The 23552-nt window shown below is 37.7% G+C and overlaps 1 protein-coding gene across 1 annotated transcript; it reads left to right on the plus strand.

Moving 5' to 3' along the window:
* LOC114319477 (nuclear transcription factor Y subunit B-1) lies at positions 1 to 7900 on the plus strand. Its single transcript, XM_082882996.1, has 7 exons — positions 1 to 438; positions 548 to 778; positions 891 to 1020; positions 1557 to 1562; positions 1703 to 1786; positions 1909 to 1972; positions 7559 to 7900. Exons 2-6 carry the CDS (start codon positions 561 to 563, stop codon positions 1963 to 1965), a joined length of 495 nt encoding a protein of 164 aa, XP_082739122.1. The 5' UTR covers positions 1 to 438; positions 548 to 560; the 3' UTR covers positions 1966 to 1972; positions 7559 to 7900.
* Positions 7901 to 23552: the final 15652 nt, after the last annotated feature.

The raw sequence follows: 23552 nt of genomic DNA on the forward strand, positions 1-23552 counted from the left end.
AAAAAAAAAAAAAAAACCATTCATTCGAGTCTGGAGTTTACCATAGATAATCAAAACCCATTTCCCCTATAAGACCGGACTCGATTCACACGTGTATAACGGTGAAGCCCCAAAGAATCGTGTATCAGACTGTTAATTACTCATCATAGCAACCCCTAAAACACACCCCATAGCAACCCCTAAAACACACCCCATTCTTCTCCCCAACTACACCACCACCACCAACAATAACAGCACCAACGAACGGTTCAGATAACACCAAACCCCCCGAATATAACTTCAAAGCTCTCTCATCAGACTCGTCCTCTCTCTCTCCCCTCTTCTTGATCGTCCGATCTCTCTCTCTCTCTCTACTCGTCCAAATTACAATTCCATCAATCAATCCTCTCTTTTACGCGCGCCAAATACATAAATCTCACTCTATCTCCCCCTCTACAGGTAACCCACCCCTCTCTCTCTACAATTATCTGTTTCTCTCTCTACTTTCAGAGCTAGGGTTAGGTTTTGCAGAAACTGATGTTGTATTGTGGTTTGTGTGTGGACCTAGGGTTCCGGCAGCAATGGCGGATGCTCCGGCCAGCCCCGCCGGCGGGAGCCACGAGAGCGGCGGCGATCAGAGCCCTCGCTCCAACGTTCGAGAGCAGGACCGGTATCTCCCGATCGCCAACATAAGTCGGATCATGAAGAAGGCTTTACCGGCCAACGGTAAGATCGCCAAGGATGCCAAGGATACTGTTCAGGAATGTGTCTCCGAGTTCATCAGCTTCATCACCAGCGAGTACGCGACACTGAATTGTTAACAAATTCATAGTTTTATTATGTGAATTGATTCGTAATTTATGGTTAAAGATGCGTCTTGTGGATGTGATTTGATGTTTGTTTGTGTGTAGGGCGAGTGATAAGTGTCAGAAAGAGAAGCGGAAGACGATCAATGGAGATGATTTGCTTTGGGCGATGGCTACATTAGGGTTTGAAGATTATATTGATCCGCTCAAAGCGTACCTAACTAGGTACAGAGAGGTAACTATATTAGTAGAAAAAATAGGAAGGGGAGAGGGATTTTGTTTCTCATATTTTGTTTGGTTAAACCATGTAAAGAAAATATTTCATATATTTATATTACCAAAATAAGTCAATTTTCTTAATTTTGGTACTATTAAAAAATAGCAATTTATTGGTTTGTTTTCTTCAATTTGGTTTGGAAAGATTCAAAATGAGAGTTATAAGATAAATTAGTTTCTCCACATTACATTTCATTTCATTTCTCTCTCTTTACTAATCCAACCAAGTGATTATTAATCCAAACAAGTTATATGAACCAAGAGAAATGAATTTATTTTCTTTTCAAATCATCCAATCCAATCGAGTAAATTAATTACCAAAAGCACATTTAAGAATTCAATTATGTGCTGGTAGTTTTAGTTTTATTTGTGTAGTTTTTTTTTTTTTGGCAATTGAACATAATATTTATTTAGATGATGTAATTTATTTTGCTCAGGTTTAACTAATAATTTTTTTTTTTTTTTTTGGCTTGGTTGATTTTATGGACTAATCAGTTAGAGGTACGTGATCTATCTCCTTTACGGAATAAATGAATTCCTTCTATTAGTCATTGCTTAAGAGTTAATAAGCTACAATTTTTGATAGAGTGACACTAAGGGATTTCCTAGGTAATGAGTTAATAAGCTGCAATTTTTTATAGGGTGACACTAAGGGATCTGCTAGGAGTGGAGATGGATCCTCTAAGAAGGATGCAGTTGGAGCTCAACTTGGTCCAAATGCACAAGTAAGCCTCTTCTTGTAGTAAGTTTGAATGCAAATATTTTTTTGATTTGGTAGAATGAACTTCTTGCTAACAATTTGTGTCTATTGTCTTCTTGATGCTTTGGTGGTGAATAACTATGGCAGTTTGCTCATCAAGGTTCTTTTACACAAGGCATGAACTATGTCAATTACCAAGTGTGAATTCCAAGTAAATCTCTCTCTCATGTTAGTAGACATTATCCATTCTAAGTAAATCTCTCTATAATCAAAATGTTATTATAGTATTTGTCCATTGAAAGTTTTATGGTGTTTGTATGTATGGAATATTGTATAGTATCTTCTTTTGAAATTTTTTTTTTCGAAAGATTTTAGGTACACACGGAAAGTTGTATTCTCTATCCTATTCTTGTACTCTCTCAATCCCATTCTTTTAATAGTGTGAACCAAAGCTACTTTTTTTAAATCAGTAAGTGTTTCTTGTCTATTTAAAAAGTTATATTTCTCACTTGGATAAAAAGAATGGGATGGAATGGAATGGAATGGAAGGAGTGTTTTAGTTTTTGATTTTCGTACATTTGTATGCTCTTTCTTATCAAGGAAATTGATTAAACAGCTTTATCTATATTGGATCGTTAAAACCTATTTTCTCAACTTCACAGTTGTGGTTAGATCCGTGTTTTGTTGTTGATAGTTTGATATGATTTCTATGTTGGAAATATCACACATACAAAACTATGTATTACAAACTAACTAGACACTCATCATTATAATACTTCATCATGTAATGACTTCACATACAATAAACAATAGTCAACTATTAGTTACAAACACTATTTGGATTGGTGGATTTCTCAACACACCATCATCTCTAGTGGCTATTTATGACACCAGTTTATTTTAATTTGTATGCTTCTAAATGAGATCTCTCCACCTCTTATATAGTCATCCACCTCCTCAATGGACAACTTGGATCAACTTGATTCAAGGGTTATCATTAAGCTTCCTTATTCCATTATACATTACAATTGTCTACTCTAGGACAACTTTGTCATTCTCTATACTCTAGTATTGTCTACACTTGTATATAGTGGGGTTTCTTACACTTTCTAGAACTTTTTGGATTTCTCTATGTTTGTCCAAGGTTCTCCCATGTTTTGGATTCTTCTAAGATGTTTTAGAACTTTTTGGATTGCTCTAGAATTTTCTAATGCCCTCTAGATTTTTCAAAATCTAGATTTTTCAAATGTTGTAGAATGTAGTGGAAGATGCTAGCGTGTCTACGTTGAAAATGTAAAATTATTAAATAAATAAATAATCCTAGAATTTTAGCATTGAATTGGGAAGCACACTTTTTTTTTCTTTTTTAATATGCCATCATGCATGATTGCCTCTTTCCCTTTTCACTGGATGTTATTATAAATCTTGGTTTGATTTTCTAGCATGAAAATATATTTTTTGTTAAATTTTCATCTACATGTTTATTCTCACGAGTCATGATATTTGATTTTTTTTTTCTTTTAATGTTTTTTTATCTAGTTGGTAAGTTTTTAAACTGTTGTCAATGCATAATACTAATTTTATGACATTTTAACAATCTTTTCAATGAGTATGAAATTGAAGCTCTCTCTCTCTCTCTCTCTCTCTCTCTCGCGCGCGCGCGCGCGCGCGGGCGCCAAAATACTCCTCTGCTTGACCTTGGGTTGTATTTGTCTAGTAGTTCTCATTAGTTTCTTTCTTTGTTTTGCTTTAATTGAACAAGATTATATAGTTGTCTTCTCATCTTTTGTATAGCATTAGATGCCCCTTAATTTTGTGGAACTCCTAAACAAGTTGTTACACTTTAGGCTTTAACTGCTTTCAAATTAACATCTTTTAGTTGCCGTCCTTAATAAGTTAGAATTTAAGTTCTTTGTTGGCATGGTTATTTTGCATTATTCAAATTTCTAACTTGCATGCAAGTTAGATGATTGTGTTCAGTTTTGGCCTAATAGATCTTGTTTTTGTGCCTAGATGGGCCATAATAGTATTACTAGAAAAATGTTAACACCCCAGCGATTTACTTTTTCGAACACGTTTCGAAATATGGTACACTTCCATTCTAAAATGATGAATTTAAGGCATTCCCAAATAGTTTTGTCCATATATTTCCTTAAAGAATTCCTTAAGAAGCAAAAAATCTAATATAAAGAACTTAAAGAGTGGATTTTTGGCACGTCAAACATAAAAAAGAAGTTATAACGGTTCTAGAAATTTGTTGTTACATAATTAATTTTAAAAATAATACTAAAATCGTGAATGGAATAATTGTTAAAAGAAAATTGCAGTAGAAGTACCTTTAATTGTAATAGTGTAATTTGTATATTTTACTCCTATCATACCACATTTTAGAGCCATGTTTCTGTTCTTATACCAAAACGATCAATGATATAGGCAACGTAGGGCTAGGAAGTCCATTCTAAATAGCCTACTTGTTTAAGAACTTTTTAAAAAGTTTGACGTGTACTTTCTACTTTCTTTGTCTCATGGTACCTAATTAATGTTTTGTATTTTTCTGTAAGTTGTAGAGTTTTCTGCGCTTTTTTCCTTTTTCCCTTTATTTTGTTCTCAAATGAAGGTTAGATGCAGCTTAAATGCAACTCTTATTTGTTTTTGCAGTATTCCATCTTATTTTTATTATTGGATAGGCTAGAAAGTGCATCCAATGTCCCTACTTATTTTAGAACATTTTATGCAACATTTGTAGACTTATCTTTCTAGTGTATGTTATATGCTTCTATAGTTGTACTATCTTCTTTACCATGTTGCTTAAAATCTTGGTTTATTCAATTTTTTAGATCTATATGCACCTTTCTCCCCTTTTCCATTTCAATATTTGATTATTCAAATCTTTCGTTGATGGGAGCATTGGCAAATATGTTATGTACCTGTATATATATGCAAACCACATTGTTTATATGCCTGCGATGTACCATTTTAGAGTTTGTTGAATGCTCGATACATGATGCTTTTATGAACATTACAAAAGAGAAGAGCACCAAGGGGGCGCCACCCTATACATAAGGTTGCAAATGAGTTGAGTTGAGTCGAGTCGAGCTGAGCTGAGTTTTGCTAAGCTTGAGTTTGTTTATTGAGCTTGAGCTCGGATCGATAACTAATTGGGCTTGGGCTCGGCTCATTAATATTAATGGAATTCGAGCTCGACTCAGCTCGATAAGATTATTATTATTATTTTTTATATTATTTAAATAAAAAATATTAATTATATTATTTAATACAAAAATAATGTATTTATGCTATTATATGTATATATTTATGATATAATTTAGATAAAGACAAACTAGCCGAGCTTATTTGAGCTCGAGCTCGAGCTCGAGCTCGGTTCGTTTACTAAACGAGCCTAATATTCGAGTTCAAGCTTGGCTCGTTTACTATACAAGCCAAACCGAGCTAGTACACAACCCCTACACTGCAATCAAAAAGAAAAATAAAAGGAGCCTACAGACTTCTATACTCCCACTCATAAACAAAATGCCAAAATGGGATCCACCCTTTCCACCAACTAGGGTTCGTTTGGGAATTGGCTTTTTTAGTGGCTTTTTACTATAAGATGTGCAAAAAAGTCAACCCATTCTCTCTATTTTTTTGCACATCTTTTTTTTTGTAAAAAGCAAAAAGCCAATTAAATTGGGGTTTGAAAATTATTCACCACTTGAGTAAACGAAAATATAAATGGTTCCACACTCAACAAACTGGGGTTTGTAAATTGTTTACCACTTAAGACCTTAGGCTGCGATGTTTACTTTTCATCTGTGGTTTGTAAATTGTATGTTAGCTTTGTTGCATGAATGGTTTCAAAGGAGCAATTTTCCATTCACACAAGGTAATTTTGTCCACATGCAAGTTGTTTGGGTATATCTGATTTACATAGATAAATCCTCCACTGCCATGGAAGATCTGTTGATGATTGCCTTTGTAAATGGTCTGTTTCTGTTTGGATCTTAATTAGCCTTTTTGCTTCCTTCACAGCTTGGTAGCACCTTAAGCTATAATGTTTCCCCATTACATAGCTGCTTACCAGTAACATTTACCTGGTCAGTTGGTCCACAACTCTTTTGCAATTTTAGAGGAGCTATGTTGCTCATGTTATGTAATCTAGCAAAAGATAACACAATTGTCCCATAAGTTTATTTAAAGCTTAGAAAATTGATGACCTGTTTCCATTATGACATAGTTTGACATATTGCCACACTGCTAGCAGGTCTTCTGATTGGGTCCTTAAACTACTAAGTTGTCTCAATATGTGGTCTGGAAAACGATGTGGATGTTGAGATGGATAGTCACCTTCGATATGATCTGTAGGACCTTAAATTGGCTTTTTTGGTCTCAAATTATGATTGTCCTGATACACATTGAATGACCATGTTGTTTCCTTATTATTATTGCGTTGTCCTCTTCAGTCCACTTGGAAAGCTATATTATATCACCAGTCAATGCTTACCACAATATTTAAACTAACATTTATGCATGTGGTAGTGTCTTTCCCAACCATAGTTGCATCAATGGATGGAAACCACCTTATTTCTAGGCAGATTGCTGCCCCATTACCATATTACGTTGGTTGATAGCCGCCTTAATACATAGAAACTGTTATGGTTTTCTTTCTTAATAATGTTTATTTATCTTGTTGCTGAGCATAAAAAAAAATCCTCTCGTGTGGTTTGAATGGCTCTAAATATGTAATGTTGCCTGAAATACTATGTTGAATTAATTTCTGGCAGGTTGGTAAATTATTAAGCTTATGCAATAAAATTTTCAAGCTTTTAACAAGATCGTGGATTCCGTAAATTGCTATTAGTTTAATCACATTTTGGTCATATTGGAGCTCCTTTTCTTTGCTTGCGGTAATCTAGTCATTACATATGTTCATGCATAAGCCAAACCCATGGTGGGGGGAGGTGGCAGAGGTGGACGGTGGGAGTTGTGAGAGGGGTGGATGGTTTAGGGTTATTGTATTCTTAGATAGGAGATGAAGATGAGGGTGACCTTGCCTTTTCACATTAAAACTTGACTTTGGCTAAATGTTAAAATTGTGTGTTAGTGTTAATGACAAAAATTGTGTTTGTGGGTTGGATTGGATATGTTAAATTGTGTGTTGGTAAGAGCGGGGTCCACTTATGTATGTGTAAATATTAAAATAAATTATAAAAAAAATACGAAAAGTGCAGTGCGTCTATCAACAACTCTCTCTCTCTCTCTCTCTCTCTCTCTCTCTCTCGTTAGTGGCCTTGCCACAGTTAACAATGAAGCTAACATGCGAGCATGTTAACAATATTGTTAACAGCTCCATTGCAGCTTTCAAAATCTAAGCTGAGGAAAAAAAACAAAAAAAAAACAAACAATCAAAAACAAAAAGTATCCTTGCCTACCTATAATTTTAGGCCAAATAGATCTTTGGTGACACTGTTGCATAGTTATTCCTGATGTTTATCATTTCATTTTGCTTACTTTCTTTCCAGTTCATTTGTCCCAAATAAATAAATAACGTCACAGAACTTCTATTCTGCCCTACTGGGCTGTTTGTAGTTAGTATGCTGAGTTGTTCTGAAGAACCTATCACTAGACATGTGACCATCTGGGGACAGCCTTCTAAGCATTCAGATCGTGATATGATAGATGTGTTTGCTTATATTTAACTGTGCTTTCTTAGCTCTATTTAAAATCCTTGTTGGTTTTTGAGATTTAATAACTGCCTTGATAATGTGATTTATTGGACAGCTGCTCCGAAATTTTGCAGGCACAGGGACAGCAATCTAGTTGTTTCTCCCATGCAAGGCACAAAGTAAGGGGGGATCCAGGTTTTTCTTACTGATTCAATAATTAAGGATTCTATGTCTAGTAGATATTGTTCAAGGCTTGTAGCAAACCATTTAATATAAGATTTATCTTGTCTGATCAAAATACTGTAATGTCCTTATTTTTTAGGGGTGTTTTCAATTTTTTTTTTCTTTTTTTTATTGTCTTTTTTAATTTGGTGGAAGGAAATAGAAAATGTTTGGATGCTGTTGGTGAATTTCTGAAATAGTATTGTTTATCTTTTGTACATTTAACTCTTTTATATAAGCATTGTTATCTGAAATTTGAGATAGACTGTAGAAACTAGTAATCTATTGCTGTGCATCAACAGTGTGATTAGTGGGAAAGAGTTTTTTTGTGTCCTCCTGTGCTTTGTTGGGTAGACGATAACCTGCTCGCTTCCCTTGTCTCTCACTTTTGGATTATTCATTGTTTCTATTTTTGGATTCAAATTCTTGGACAATTTGTTTGAATGGTGGTGTATGCTCCATTTGTTTTTGCGGAAAACATTTTCTTAAGGCATCAAATTTTCTTTTAGTTGTGATTTTGAAAAAGATGTGCTAGTGGTTGTAGCAGTGGCGGCGGTGGTGGTAGAGAGGACGTGGTGACAGCAAAAAACAGATGGGCAGTAGGATAGTTGTGGCAGTGGCACTGGTGGTGGTGACTATGGTGGAGGCATTGTCAAAGGATTTTGACCTGGAAACAATATTCTCCCTCTGAAATGCAAGAGTTATTTTGCCAAATTAAGTCATTTTTCATTAAAATGCTTTCCAATGACTTTGTTCTGTTGGTGCTTATGTAAGAAAATATTAAAAACACTTTCAAAACATATTTTTTATTGAAATAAATGGAGCGTCAGAGAAGAACACTGGTTTAGGATTGGTATTGAAAATGAGTAATATTACAAATTCAATCGTATCAACTTAGAAATTAATTTTCATTACACTCCGTATGGATTTCAAATTAGATATATTAATTATTATAATACAATCATCCATCCAAGAAATTTTAGGTGGATAATTCTGGTTACCAGACTTTCCCGTTGAAGAAAGGAAGCAGTGACTCAGGCTAACATGGCTCTAATACCAAATTTGCTAGGGATGAAGAAAGCACTATTGGTTGAAGTTTGAAATGTTGCTAACTATTCAAGTTGAGCCTTGGTTGGGGGTGGATGATGGCACTATAGTCTTATTCTTTTTTTTTTTTTTGGTTGGGGGGGGGGGGGGGGGGACATCAATGGAAGCACCACCAGATCTAGTTTTTGCTCTTTTTATTTATTTATTTATTTTTTTTTATTATTATTATTATTATTATTATTATTATTATTATTGTGCTTGATTTGTAGATTTGATTTTTGATTTCCAGTGATTAGTAGGGTGGCCGGAAAGGGTGGTCGTTTGGCAATGTAATGGTGGGATAGTAGCAAATTGGTGGATAGATTGTCTTGGTTTTTGTTACTTTGAGCCTGTTGATGCGTTTTATTAAAAGTTAAAAGTTAATAATCATAATTAGAAATAAAAAAGAAAAAATCATTTCCTGACTTTTGAATAATTAGTTTTTTCAGCATATTTACTTTATTTTTATCTCATAAGTTACAAGAAAAAATTACGTCAAATAATTTAACACATTCTAAAATAAAACAAATTATAAATAACTCAGATAAATTGCACAAAGCAATCTTCTTTATTGTGTTCGATGGCAGTTGAGGAATGGTTGTGGGGGAAGAAAAAAATAATGGTGACTATGGGCAAAAAACAGTAAGCGGATGTTTTTGATACTGGTGCAAAGTAGTTTAATGAAAAATCTCTAAAGGGGACAGAAAGTGTGTTGTGAAGGGAAAAAGGGTACCGAGAGCATTTTGTCATTTCTTACGAAAATCTTATGTAATCGGTTATATTAATCTGTCCAAATCGATTAAATCGAATTAATTTGTTACATTTTAGACGGATGCGTGATGACGAGCGAACGGTTACAGAATGATTTTTTCTAATCTGTCTAGTTTTGGATAGATGACGGATTTGAAGTTCCTTTAACAACAACCGAATCGCCAAACCGCGAGCACCCCTAGTAATTTATAAGATTTTGTGTTTTTAATTTGTTTAAATATTCTATTTGTGTTTTCATTTAAAAAAGAGTTTAAATATTCTGTTGAAAAATAGTTTTCAACTAGAATATATTTTTTGAATTGAAAAAAATAAATGTATTATTTATCTATATTTTTTGCTTTTTAAATCTAACTCTAAAAATAATAAATAAAAAAGATGATATATGCTGGTTGGTTTTTGTTTTCAAAAACAAATATAGATGTAACAATACAGAGGCATACAATCTCTACTACTGCTCTGTTCATGGTTTTGGTGGTTTGAATTGTTTTTATATTTTACTTTATGTGGATGAGGCATGCTGTGATTGCAATATGTGAAATAAGACATGCAGTAATTGTAATACTTTTTTAAGTCATTGACTGTAATACTTTTTTTTCTTTTTTTTTTTCGAAGAAGCGCATAAGTTGAATTATGTTGAAAATTTATAAAATTTTAAGCTACCAAACTGATTCGCATCCATTTTTCAATCCGCTCAATCCACATCCGTTGGATTGGCGGACGAATGCGGTTTAATTTTCTCCAGAATGGCTAACGGATGGCGGATTGAAGGTTTCGTGGCTACAACCGATCTGCGCTCACCCTTACTATTTACAAACTACTAATTTTTCTCAATATTCACAATTATCTTAATTTTTTAAACTGTTACTATTAGCACCTTATCAATTATTTAGACTCTTTACTTTTTAACTTTTTTTATTGCAATAATAATCTCAAGTAAAATTATTAAAAATGATATTAATAATTTTGGGATAACCCATTTCACAATTAAACCCACATACCTATTACATCATAAGTTAGGGTTTATGAGAGCACCTACCTCTATCACAACCTATCCATCTTCTCCAAATCTCACTTTCAAAACCTACCCACCCTCAAAACCTTAAAATCCTTTGGCCACAATATTCTGGTGACAACGGTGGCAAGTATTTAATTACTACACTTCTCCGACAATGACAATGAATAAAAGTTTTTTCGGTAACCACAACTCCATGAGATGAGATGAGAGAAGTACAACAATAAAAGTTTATAAGAGGTTCATAGCTTTGATGTTGTTCTTATTTCAAAGAAGATTGGCCTTGTAAGAGTAAGTTTCTTGAAAAAAAAAATGACAAAAATAATAAAAATTATTCATCATTTTTTTTGGGATTGAACTCCCAAACATATTATCAAAATTTGGAAATACAGGCTTGAACATTGTTTATTTATTCAGGAACATGTAACTGAACATTTCTTATTTGTTCGAGAACAGATAACCGAAACAGCAGTAGAAGCAAACAAACAAAGGAGGTTAGACCACCCTTGGGTAGTCGATTAGGGCTGAAATCCTGCCTAGTTTTGCTCACACAAAGAGCATACAAGTATAGTGAGGCCATGGATGAATGATAGAAAACCAACCAGAGAAGCATGGAAATGGATTATGTTGTGTGCGTTGTAGACACCTCATTTTTGACCGACCTTAAGACTCAGACGTCATCGTCTGTGCACTCGGTGATTGTGCATGTTTGTGCTCGTTTTGAGTTTCTAGAGCCTTCGGCTGAGCGCCTTGTCTCGAGACGTCTTAACTTTCTCCTCTTGGCCTGGTTTTTGGACCATGCCTTGCTGCCTTTGCCTAGAGGGAAACAAAGGCCTGTAGGCCACTTTTTGTAGCCGTAGGCTACCTTTCCCTATCGTAGGCCACTTGTAGTAGCCCGTAGACTAGTTTTCGGGATTTCCGGCTGAGTGCCTTGTCTTGCGGACTCTTGTCTGTCTTCCTTTTTGGTTTATTTTTGAACCAAACCTTGTTACCCCTTGCCTGGAGGGTGGAACAGGGGTGCAGACCACTTTTCTCCCCTGCCAGCCAGTTTTCACCCCTGTAGACCACTTTTGGTGGTCGGTCAGCTAGGGTGGGTGGTTGGTCGACCAGCCTAAGTGGTTTACAGCCTGCCACCACCTTCTCCTCTCTTTGTAGACCCTTTTTCTCCCCTGCCAGCCAGTTTTTTCCCTTGTCGACCACCTGGGATGGTTGGTCAACTAGTGGCGGTGGTCGGTCGACCGCTCTAAGTGGTCTACGGCCTTTTTTCTGCTTTTGCAGATATTTTTGGTGCTAGCTGTGCCAGCCGTTGGGCATATAATGCATCCTCCCTACACGTGTAGGGAGGGATTCAAGTAAGCTTTGGCTTGCATATTCTATATAAGGGGAGCTCTTTCCCTCTTCCAAGGGTTCAGAATTTTGAGAAGCCAAAAATATCTACTCTCTAGATTTCTCTCTCTTTATATTGTTGTGTCTTATAGTGCTTAGAATTGCATTTTCTTCACACTTTTGCACACAACCTCTTAACCAAACACTCCTACTTTGTTGCTGAGGTGCTGAAGGGTCTTAAGAGAGCTTCAAAAAGCTGGTTTTTGGCTCAAGAAGTTGCTGTTCTTGTTGTTCTTCAAGGGTGAGCCCTATTCCCTCTTTAAAGATTTGTTTTGGTTGCATATTTGGCCACCTTTACATGCTACTTTTGGCTTAACTCTCAACTACAAAAACCTTTGCTTTGAAGTGTTTAAATTTTTTGTTTAAGGCCTAGTTTGAGTTAGGGGTGGTTTATCCCCTTTGGTGGCTTGTTTTGCTTTGCTTTGTGCCATCCCTTAAGGCCTTTGGGACCATCTCTTTTTGGCCTTCTTACCACTGAAACTCAGAGGAATTTCAATGGTAAAAATATAGTTTTGAGGTCCCAAATGGGTGGGGATTGCCCCCCCTCTTCTCTTGTTTACATGTGTTGATGGCCCATCAAAAGAGCATGTGTTTCTACTTCTTAGTGGCTTTGTTTAGGCTCATTTTTGTGACTTTTCAGACCTGCCTTAACTCTTTTTTTGGCTATCTTGGTCACCTCTTGCATGCTTATTGCACTTGTAGTATAATCCTACTTATAGCCTTGCAAAGTAGCATGTCTTTGTGCCTTGAATTTGCTTAGTTCAAGCATGTTTTTAGCCATTATTTGCCATGTCATAACTCTGTCTTAGGTTGGTTTGGTTGCCTCTTGCATGCTTCACAGACTTGTAGTGCAATCTTGCATGCTAGCCTAGCTCACTTGGTGTTTTGGCCTATCACTTTAGCATGTTTCGGCTCTGCTCCAGCAAGTTTTTACTCATGTTTTGCCATGCTTAAGCTCTGTTTTAAGTGATTTTGGTCATGCATGCCTTGCTTTGTATAGCCATAGTGCAATCTTACTCACTAGCTTTGAGTTTCAAAGTCTCTAGCATGCTTTACTTGAGTTGTTTGCATGCTTTAGCCTCATCTCTCACATGATTTCAGTGCATGTAATGTAGACATACTCTCACATGTTTCACTCTTTCAATGCTTTTGGAGAGTTGTCCCTTATGCTTCACTTATGAGCCAATTTGTATGCACGGTTGCCTAAGCTTTTGGGTTATCATCTCAGCGTACTTTTGACCTTATTTTACCATGTTACAGCTCTGATTTTTGTTGGTGAAGTCACCTCATGCTTGGTTTTGGTATGTGTAATGTAATCCAACTCATTGGCCTTGCATGTGTCATGCTTTATGCCTCCCATTCTAGCATGTGTTAGCTCTACTCCATGCATGTTTTGGCATTGTTTTGACCTGCCTTGGGACTATTTTGAGTCATCTTGGCCCTTTGGAGCTTGCTTGATATGGCTATAGTGCAAGTACCTTAGCTAGTCTTGAGTTTTGAGCACCCTACTATGCTATATTTGTGATGGTTGCATGTTTAGGCATCGTTTAACATGTTATTTCAGAGCATGTATGTGTGTCATGTTCTCACTTCTTTCATTCCTTAAGAGCTTTTGAGAGTTGTATCTTTGTGCATTGTTAATGAGCCATCAAATGAGCATGTTCTCCTTGTGTTATATGCCTTGATCTTAACATATTTCAGCCACTGTGTTGGCATGTTTGACCTCTATCCGGGATTGGTTTGACCATTTGAGATTGATAGTGCATGCCTCATGTGTAATATGTTTCATTAGCTTTGATGCCTTAGCTTTTAAACGTGCCATGCATGCATTGCTTACATGATAGAGTCTTGCGCATGTCACTTTAGCGTTGAAGGTTGATCATCTTGTTTGCGTTGCATTTGTTTGGATTGGACGTTAATCCAAACATGAGGAATGTCACACGTTTCATACTTAAAGTGATGAAATGTATAGCATTTCTTGGTCATCGACCCTCTTGATCAAGCATGATAGAGGCGGAGGCCCTTATGTGTTATTTGTGCATTCATTGACATTGACTTGTGCAAACTTGGCTTCTTGGCCATTGTGCATTGCAATGCTCGGTTGGTGGCCCGAGAGTCGAGTACCGCACTCTCTTAAGCTTAAGAAATGATAGGGAGGGTGGTTGTGCACACATATCTTGTAAATACACTGCTATGCCCCTTGTTGTTCTCTGTTGTAGCAAAACTGGAGTTTGGCAAATCAGCTGGTCGACCGACCACAAGGAGTAGTCGACCGACCAGTAAGGGTGGTCGGCCGACCAGTTTTTCTGGTCTACAACCCCCATTTTCTGGTCGGCAGCCCACCAGGAGGTCCCTATGTTGGAGCAGAAGCAATCCGGAAGTTTGTGCAACTTTCAGAAATCAAATCAAGTGCAAACAGAGGCAATTGGTGGCATAGCAATGGATTTCTGAGCAAGGCAATCGAGCATGCATCTCCCCCTCGCCCTCGAGGCCATTTTACTACTTTACTTAGCTAATTAAATTACTGGTTTTGTAATTAATTAGTTAAATGTTTAATTAATTAATTTGGTTTGTAATTACTTAGCTTAGATTAGCTAGTTGCTCAATTTGTGTTGTAATAATTAATTAGCTAAGTTAGTTAATTAGTTGATTTGTAATAAGTAGATTAGCTTAGCGTAGCTAGCTTAGCTTATTCATTCGGACCCTCCGTCGAGAGGGAAAATGTTGAAATAAGCGTGCGTGTGTGTGTGAATGTCTTCCAACTCCACGTCTTTCTCTCTTTTACTTATCAGCTTTTGATGGTTAGTTTAGGGCATGTTTCAATTAGCATACCTTATGCTTTGCATGCCTGCATCATTCATTCGTATTGCATGCGCCGAGCTCGGTGCATCATTCAAACTGCATTGAATTTCAATACTTACTTGAATACGTGTTTCAAAGCATGTTATCGAGTATTGCGCTCATATACCATCTTAGACTAGCCAAGCCTATTTAGCTGCATTTTGCATGTGTTGCATTAGGCATTATAGTTAGGATCATGCATATTTCTAACTAGTTTTATGTTTTAACTCGGAGTACACTGTAAGTGTTTACGCTTTAGCATCCTTGCATGAGTGTGAGTGTTGCCATGTTAGCATGCTTGCCATGAGGCTATTTGCTTAAGTGATTAACTGCATGAATGCCTGTGGGTGGAGGCTTGATTGCCTGTATTAGAATAACTCGATGATTGTGAGTTTTAAACCCACTTTGTAGAGTGGCAAAATCATGTTTTTCTAAGCCCACTTGAGGGTGACAAATCCACGCTTTAGCCTACTTGCGAGTAGCACTTTCAAACCATTTTCGAAAAACAAACATGAGTTGTTTTGTTCCAATCCGCGTGATTGAGTCTATGCTTGTATGCTGAGCGCATCACATAGTAAGTTAGATTACTAACCGGAATAAGAACACATGTTTTCAAAACAACATATCATGTTAGTAGAGGCCGATCTTTTGATCGGGCGAGCGGGGGTGCTTATTTCATGACCTTCCCCCCTCGTACCTAAGTTTTCGAGCCGAGGCAACTTTGGTGATGACGGACACGTGGCCTTTGGCACGAGTCAGGGTTTCTTAAATTTTCCAAAACAAAATATTTAGGTGGCGACTCTGAAATCTGGCAAAGCAGTCCATGTTTGGCACTTTTGATTAAAATTGATTTTCCAAAACGATTTGCCGGATTTGGACTCTTTGGTGATTTATCAGTCTTACATTGCACTTTGTGAGATTAGATTCAGAACCGTGACAGGAGTTCGAACTGTAGTAGCTAGAACCCAAATTCACGCCTTCACGCGCGGAGCGAGTTTGGGCGGTCTACATGCGTGAAAAGAGGTAATAGAAATAAAAAAATCAAACAGATTGACAAATCTCGTGATGAAGTAAGAAAAAAACTTCTTAATCACACAAAATTTTCCACTGATTTTGGGAGGTTCCACCGTCGTGAGTTTTGCTAGGGTTTTGGGAGAGAGACTTTTTGAGGTGTGGGGGTGTACATTTGAATGGGTGGAATATTTTTATAAGGATAATTTTTGTATTATTTGGGGGGAGAAATTTTTTTTAAGGGTTTTACAATTTATTAGTGGGGGTCCAAAGAAATGAGGAATCCAAAATAATTTATGGGGTGCTAATAGCTGTACTCTTATTTTATTTTATTTTTGTCCCTCTATCAAATTACTCTTTTGTCCCTAAAGTAATTTCTCAATACATATCTCTCCTTCACAACTACCCACTTTCACCATCAGTCTCTACTACTATCACCGTTGGCGACCCCTTTTTTGCAACTCACCTGTCGACAAAGAGTATCATCGCCGAAGAGCTGCCGTCATCCCCTCTTATTTCATTCTTCTTCTTCTTCTTTCTCATCCTCTCTTGAAACCTAACCCTAGATCTAGGGCTTTCAGAAAGCAGCACTGCGGGCCACGATCTGGCGGCAATAGTGAGGTGATGGCAGTGGCGGCGGACTTAAATCTAGGGTTAGATTTTTGAGAAAATAAAAAGAAGAAGATAAAAAGGAGAAGGAGTGATGGACAGTGGCGGTGATGTGGGTTTGCAGCGGTGGTAGATCTAGATCTAGGGTTAGGGTTTCGAGAGAAGAAGAGGAGGAGGAGGAGGAGGAGGAAGAGGAGAGAATCTAAATCTGGGTTAGGGGAGTACTATGATGAAAAAGTAAAAAAGGAAGAAGGGTAGCAGTGACCGATGATGGAGGTGGGCAGAGGTTGCGGTTAGGTTAGAGTTTAGGATAGAGCATTGAAGAAGATGAGGGTAATTTAAGACTTTTTAAAAATTGATGGTATAAAGTGAGAAAAAATCAAATAATTGAAAATGTGTGTAGTGTGTGTTGAGAAATGGTGTATACTGAGAAGTTTGGTGGTGCATGTAAATAAAATTACCCAATTTCTTATCCTCCATTAATAGCATTAAAAGTAAATTACATCTACACCCCTTCATGTTTGAGTTTAATACAGATGTCCCCTTCATGTTTCAGAAATTATACTGTACCCCTTGTCAATATTTGTCTTTTCACAAAACTAGCAAAAAAAAGTTTAATGACTTTAGTACCCTCGATTAAAATAGTGAAGTTACTATATTACCCACAAGGCAACTATTATTCTCTCATTCTTTCTTCTTCCCCCCTCCATTAATGGACCACCACAGCAGCACAATTTCTTTCTCTCTTCATCATTAAACAGAACTCCTTTCTAGAAAGCAAACCCCATTTGCATAGAGTGAACCCCTCTCCACCATTAATGCACCACCGAGTGCTGCTCCTTCCTCCATTTACTATTAACAAGCCTCTTCCTCACCATTTAACAGACCACCCAATCAGGCAATAAACTCATCCCTCCAGCTATCATCACCAAAACCACCATCCTCTACCACCTCTCACCCCAAATTAAACACCAAAAAAAAAATCTCAAATCAAGAGCACAAACTCCTAGCAATAGTGAAAATTTTGCGAAATAAAACGATGATAAGAAGTAGTGTTGGTAGAAGTGGGTTTGTAAGAGTTGCGGTGGGGTTGGATTTGGGGTTGGATTTGGGGTTGCATTGGTTGCCTAAGTGAGTTCGCTGGTGTGTTTCAGTCAGTGGACTTCCATTGATGATGCCCTGTGCCCAGACCCACCAACTCCGCTTAGCCCCTCTCACGGGTGGTTATGGTGAAGTGTAATTAGTGGGTTGATATATCTGCATGTAGTATATACACAGTAGATTGAGAAGAAAAACAAACGGTAATGGTGTTGTGTGTATTAGGTTAGGCCAAGTGTTGTATGCATATGTGCTTGCAATTAAACAATCCTTCAAGGTTTACTACTGATGGGTTTATAAACATCTGGAGTTGCAAAAGGTACTAATGGGTTTTTGGTTGTCAGATAATGGTTTATGCTTAGAAAAGGGTAAAGATGACATTTTAAATAAACTAATGGCTTACAATAACAAAAACTGTTAGTCAACTAAGGGAAGGGGAAGTCTGTAAAGTGATTTCAAATCTCAAGGAGTGTAGTGTAATTTTTGAAATGTGGAGGGAAAATCTGTACTAAACTCAAACCTTAAGGGGTGTTGTAGACACCCCATTTTTGACCGTCCTTGAGATGTGGACGTCACCATTTGAACACTCGGTGATCATCCATGTTCATGTTCGTTTTGAGTCCCCGAAGGCCTCGGCCGCGCGCCTTGCCTCAAGATCTCTTAACTTGCCTGTTCTGTGCTTGGTTTTGCACCAGGGACTTGTGTTTTGTTCTTCTAAGGGTAGGAAGAGGCTTGTTAGCCATCCATGAAACCCACCGGTCGTGGCATGATGCCACCGGCCATTCCTTTTTCCTACCGACCAAATGTTTGGTCTGTCAGCACTTATTTGAGGTGTATCGGCATTTTATGTGGTCGGCCGACCATTCATTTGGCCGGTGGTCTCCTTTTTTGGCCGGTACCACCTTTTTGCCTTTTTCAGGCATTATACATGCCAACTGTGCCAGCTGGAGTGCACGGACCTATCCTCCATACATGTATGGAGGAATTTGCACCATTTGCACCCTTTTGGTCTAGCTTCTTGGGGAAGCTTGGACCTTTCTCTTAGCTTCCTCAAGAAGCTTGGACACCTGTCTCAGCTTCCTAAGGAAGCCTTGGCCCTTTTGCCTTAGCTTCTTTAGGAAGCCTTGACCCCTTTTGTTAGCTTCTCTTGGAAGCTTAACACTTTGCCTTGTCTATTTAAGGAGACCTTCCTCCTCCTTTGAAGAGGTTCAGCAAAACCAGACCTAATTACATATATCTCTGATATATATGACCCTCTCTCTCTCTTGATTTGTTTGTGTTTGAGGGCCTAAAAGTGTAGTTTGTTCTTAGTTTTGCACTAGAACACATAGTATTACACCATACTTCAACTTTGGAGGTGTTGAGGGTTTGTTCTTCAGGTTTTGAGCTAGTTTTGATTAGAAGAAGGTGGCTACACTTGCTGTTCTTGAAGTGTTCTTCAAGGGTAACACTTTTGCTTTATTTTTCCCAATCTTGTACTAGTCTTTAACCTATCTTGCATATTGATTTAAGCTTTGTGTATAACTGAAAAAAGTCTTGTATTTGCATGCTTAAGATACTTCATTAAGGTCACTTTGGGGTTGGGGGTCGACCTCCCTGTCTTAGGCCTTGTTTGGCCCTTTTTGTACCTTCTTTGTTGAGCTTTGAATCCTTTTGTGTATTAGCCTTCCCACCAGTGAAATCTAGAGGATTTTCAGTGGTGAAGAAGGGGTCTTGAAGTCTTGCATAGGGGAGGGACACCCCTCTCCCTTTGTCTCTCTTTTGTTTGCATTTTTGGCTCATAAGGATAACATGTATGCTTAGTTGCTTTTGGATTCATTTTAGAGGTTTTTAGGTGTTATTTGGTCATATTATATCTCTGTTTTTGGTCGGATTAATGGTCCCTTGTATGCTTAATATACTTGCTTTGTATTCCCTTATTTTGCCTAGAAGTGCAGCATGCATTTTAGCCTATCATGCTCTCATGTTTTTGCCTAGCTTTGTGAAGCATTTGGTCATGTTTCATCATGCTTGAGGTCTGTTAGGTATTGATTTGGTCATACCTTTCATGCTTTGTATAGTCCTTTTGCATTCTAGCATGTTGGCATTGGGTGTGTGAGTCATCGGCATGCATTACCTTGGCTATTTTAGTGATTTGGAATAACTTATTATGTCATTTCAGTCTATGTTTTGTGCTTACATGCTTATATTTGTTCTCCTTTCAATGCCTTGAAAAGATGTGGTCCCATGCGCCATGTTTAGGCTTTTGTGCATGCCTATGTGTTTGAGTCATTTGAGCTGTTATAACAGTGGGTTTTGGGACTTGTTTTTGGTGCATCGTAACTCTGTTTTTGGTTACATAGTCCATATCATGTTTGCTTGGGATAGGTGTTGGGCAATGCTCTCTTTTGTGGCCTTAAATGCCTTTTATTTCGTACCCATTCCCTAGCATGTTTTGGCATCATTCTTCGCATGCTCTTCAAAGTTTAACATGAGCGTTTAACGTGCATGTATATCGCCTTCAAGTATGCCTAGAGCTGTCCCCTTCCATGCTTAGATGATGAACCTTGTTGTGTGCATGTTTGCATGCATAATTGGTGCTCTTTTGCACCAAATTTGGCCACTGTTTTGGGGCATGGCTGAGGCCTCCCATTTCAGTTTAAGACCACCCTTGTACATAATTGCATACTTGGTATGATGTATGTTGCATTACATTAGTTGCATGCTTGCATTATATCTTGTTTGCATTTTTGCATATTGCTTAGCTAATGGCATCACATGACCTTGTTGCATACTTGGCATACTAATGTGACATTAGATTAGCTTGCATGTCTTGGTAGTATTGCATTGTATTAGGCTGCATGCTCATATTGCATTGCATTAAGTTGCATCATTTTGCATTGTGTATGACATACATGCATTGCATTAGGTTTGGTTTGGGGTGTCAAACCAAATCTGAGGAATGGGATGCATTCGTACTTGAAGTGATGTAACACGCCACACTCCTCGGTCGCCGATGCCCTTGATCTCAACATGATAGGTTGTTGGCATTCATGCGTTTTGTTGCATGCATTTACATCGAATGGCAAACTTGGCCTCTTAGGCCATCATGCATCGAAATGCGCAATTGATGGCCTGAGGGTCGAGGGCCACACTCCCTTGAGTCCATAACATGATTGGGAGAGTGGCTATGCACACATTTGCTTGAAAATTCCATGCCATACACTGCTTGCCCTCTGTTGCTGTCAACTGCAGGATTCTGCAGGATTAAGTGCCGACCGGCCATCTCTGGTGCCGACCGGCCATCAGTGTCCAGTCGATGACACAAGCTTTGGCCGATGATCCCATTCCCATGGTTGGTGGCCTTTTGTTCTGGCCGGTGACACTCCACAGCACTCAGAAGGAAGCTCAAAACAGTTCTGGAAGCTTTCATAATTTTTCAGAGGAGTAAGGCAGTGTAAACAGAGGCAATAGTGGCGTGGTACGAGTTTCCGAACAAGGCGAGATAAGCATACATCATCCACGCATTCCGAGGTAGGGCTGCGGCCACCTTCCTTCTGCATTTAATTCATTAATTAATTAGAAGTTCTGTAATATTTAATTTAGTAGTATTCATTTGGTTGTGTAATATTTATTCGGACCCTCCGAGTGAGGGCAATTGTGTAATAAGTGTGTGTGAGTGTGTGTATGTCTTCCAACCCCACGTCTTTCTTCCCTTTTTATTTACTAGCTTTCAATGGTTAGTATTAGGACATATTTAAATCAGCATACCTTATGCTTTGCATGCGTGCATCCATCCATCTGTATTGCATGCGCTGGGCTCGGTGCATTATACTAACTGCATTGTATTTCAATTTCAAATTGAATACGTGTTAGCTGTGGCATCATCATATGCCATTCTTAGATTAGCCGAGCCTATTCCAGTTGCATTCTGTATGTGTTGCATTAGCCATCTTAACATGAACTAGGATCATGCATTTGATTACTAACTAGTTTCTGTTTTGACTTGGAGTACTAGGTAAGCTCTTATGCTTTAGCATCTTGCATGCGTGTGAGTGTTGCCATATTAGCATGCTTACCATAAGGCTACATGCTTATGTGATATAACTGCCTGAGTGCCTGTGGTTGAAGGTTGGGTTATCTGAATTGGAATAATGCATTGACTATGAGTTTTAAGCCCACTTGGAAGTGACAAAACTATATTTTCTAAGCCCACTTGAGGATGGCAAGATCCATGTCTTAGCCTACTTACGGGTAGCATCATCAAACCATTTTCAAACAAACAAACATGAAATGTTTCGTTCCAATTCAGGTGACCCAGTCTATACTTGTTTGCTGTGCGCATAACATAGTAAATCTAGGCTAATAACCGGATAAGAACACATAACGTTTTCAAAACTAGATATCATGGTTAGTAGAGGCCGATCTTCGGATCGGGCGAGCGGGGGTGCTCATAGCTGACCTTCCCCAATCGTACCCAAGTTCCCGAGCCGAGACAACTTTGGTGATGACGGACACGTGGCCTTAGGCAAACGAGTTAGGGTTTTCTAAATTCTCCCAAAATAAATATTTAGGTGGCGACTCTGTATCTGGCAAAGCAGTCCATGTTTGGCACTTCTTTTCTAAAAATCTGTTTTCTCAAAATGATTTGCCGGATTTGGACTCTTTGGTTCAGATTTAGAACCGTGACAATTTGAGAGTCCGAACTGTAGTGAGCCTAAATGAACGAAACGGGATTCATCCTCCCGGGACGTTTGGGGATGTCTACAGGTGTAGATGTAATTTACCCTAGAATTAAGTTTGAGACCCATTTAAAGGGGTCAGTGTCATTTTTCTATACTAATGGGTGCAAATGTAATTTTAGTAATAATTAAGAGTGGTTCGTGTAATTTGCGAAACTTTCTATTTACACACCATATCTATACATCCTTACTCAATACATACACTTAATAATGTGGAGGGAAAATCTGTACTAAACTCAAACCTTAAGGGGTGTAGATGTAATTTACCCTAGAATTAAGTTTGAGAACCATTTAGAGGGGTCAGTGTCATTTTTCTATACTAATAGCTGCAGATGTAATTTTAGTAATAATTAAGAGTGGTTCGTAAAATTTGCGAAACTTTCTATTTACACACCATATCTATACATCCTTACTCAATACATACACTTAATAATTTTGAACAAACACACTATTTCACTTAATAATTTTGAACAAACACACTATTTTACTCAGTACACATCCTATAGAACTTCCAACTTAACCCTAGCCTTAACCTTAACAACCACCCACCGTTGTCGCCACGGACTAGTATGAACCTCGCCACAGCCAGATCTCCCTTTGTGAACCATCCACTATTGCAAACCACTTTCGTTGCAAACCCTCCGTTGTTGCAAACCACCCATTGTTGTGAACTTGCTGTTATTACTACAAAACATAGTTGGGAACTTACCAATGTAGCGAACTCATTGTCATTGCAAATCTCCCTATGCGAACTATTCTCATTGTAAACTCCTCTGCCATGACCCCTTTCCTCTCGCTATCTTTCTATCTCCAACCTTAATTATTGGGGGCGAGCCATCACGGAGAAGGGTTAAGGTGGTCATGGACAATGGAGAAGAGGTTTGGGTGGTCGGGAAAAGATGTAGGAGGGGGTGACGACAGTAGGAGATGACAGGGGAAGAGTTAGGTTGGTCAGAGGAAAATGTCAGCAGCGGCAGAGACGACGACCGTTTGTGTTAAAGCTTTAAGGGATTAGGGTTTGAAAGGTTTTGGATGAAAAAAATGAGGATAAATTGATAATTTTATTTTAGGAAAAAATTATAATTTAAAAAAAAATTATTAAGTGTGTGAATAGAGAATATTTTTGTTTGGTCTAGTTTTAGAATTATGATTTGAATATGGAGTTGTATTTTCAGTTAGGAGTTTTGAGTTGAGTTTTGAAAAGAAAAAATTTGTTTGGTTATGAGTTTTGAAAAAAGTTTTGAGTTTTAAAAAGAATTTTGAGTTTTGAGTTATATTTTAAAATTTTTTAGATTTATTTTTTTTAAATATTTAAACATTTTCTTAATTTTATTTTTTGAGGGTTAATATTTTTTTTTTGTTTTTTTTAAT

This window comes from Camellia sinensis, chromosome 8 (assembly GCF_055761805.1).
Source record: "Camellia sinensis isolate YWXY chromosome 8, ASM5576180v1, whole genome shotgun sequence".
Classification (NCBI taxonomy): Eukaryota; Viridiplantae; Streptophyta; class Magnoliopsida; order Ericales; family Theaceae; genus Camellia; species Camellia sinensis.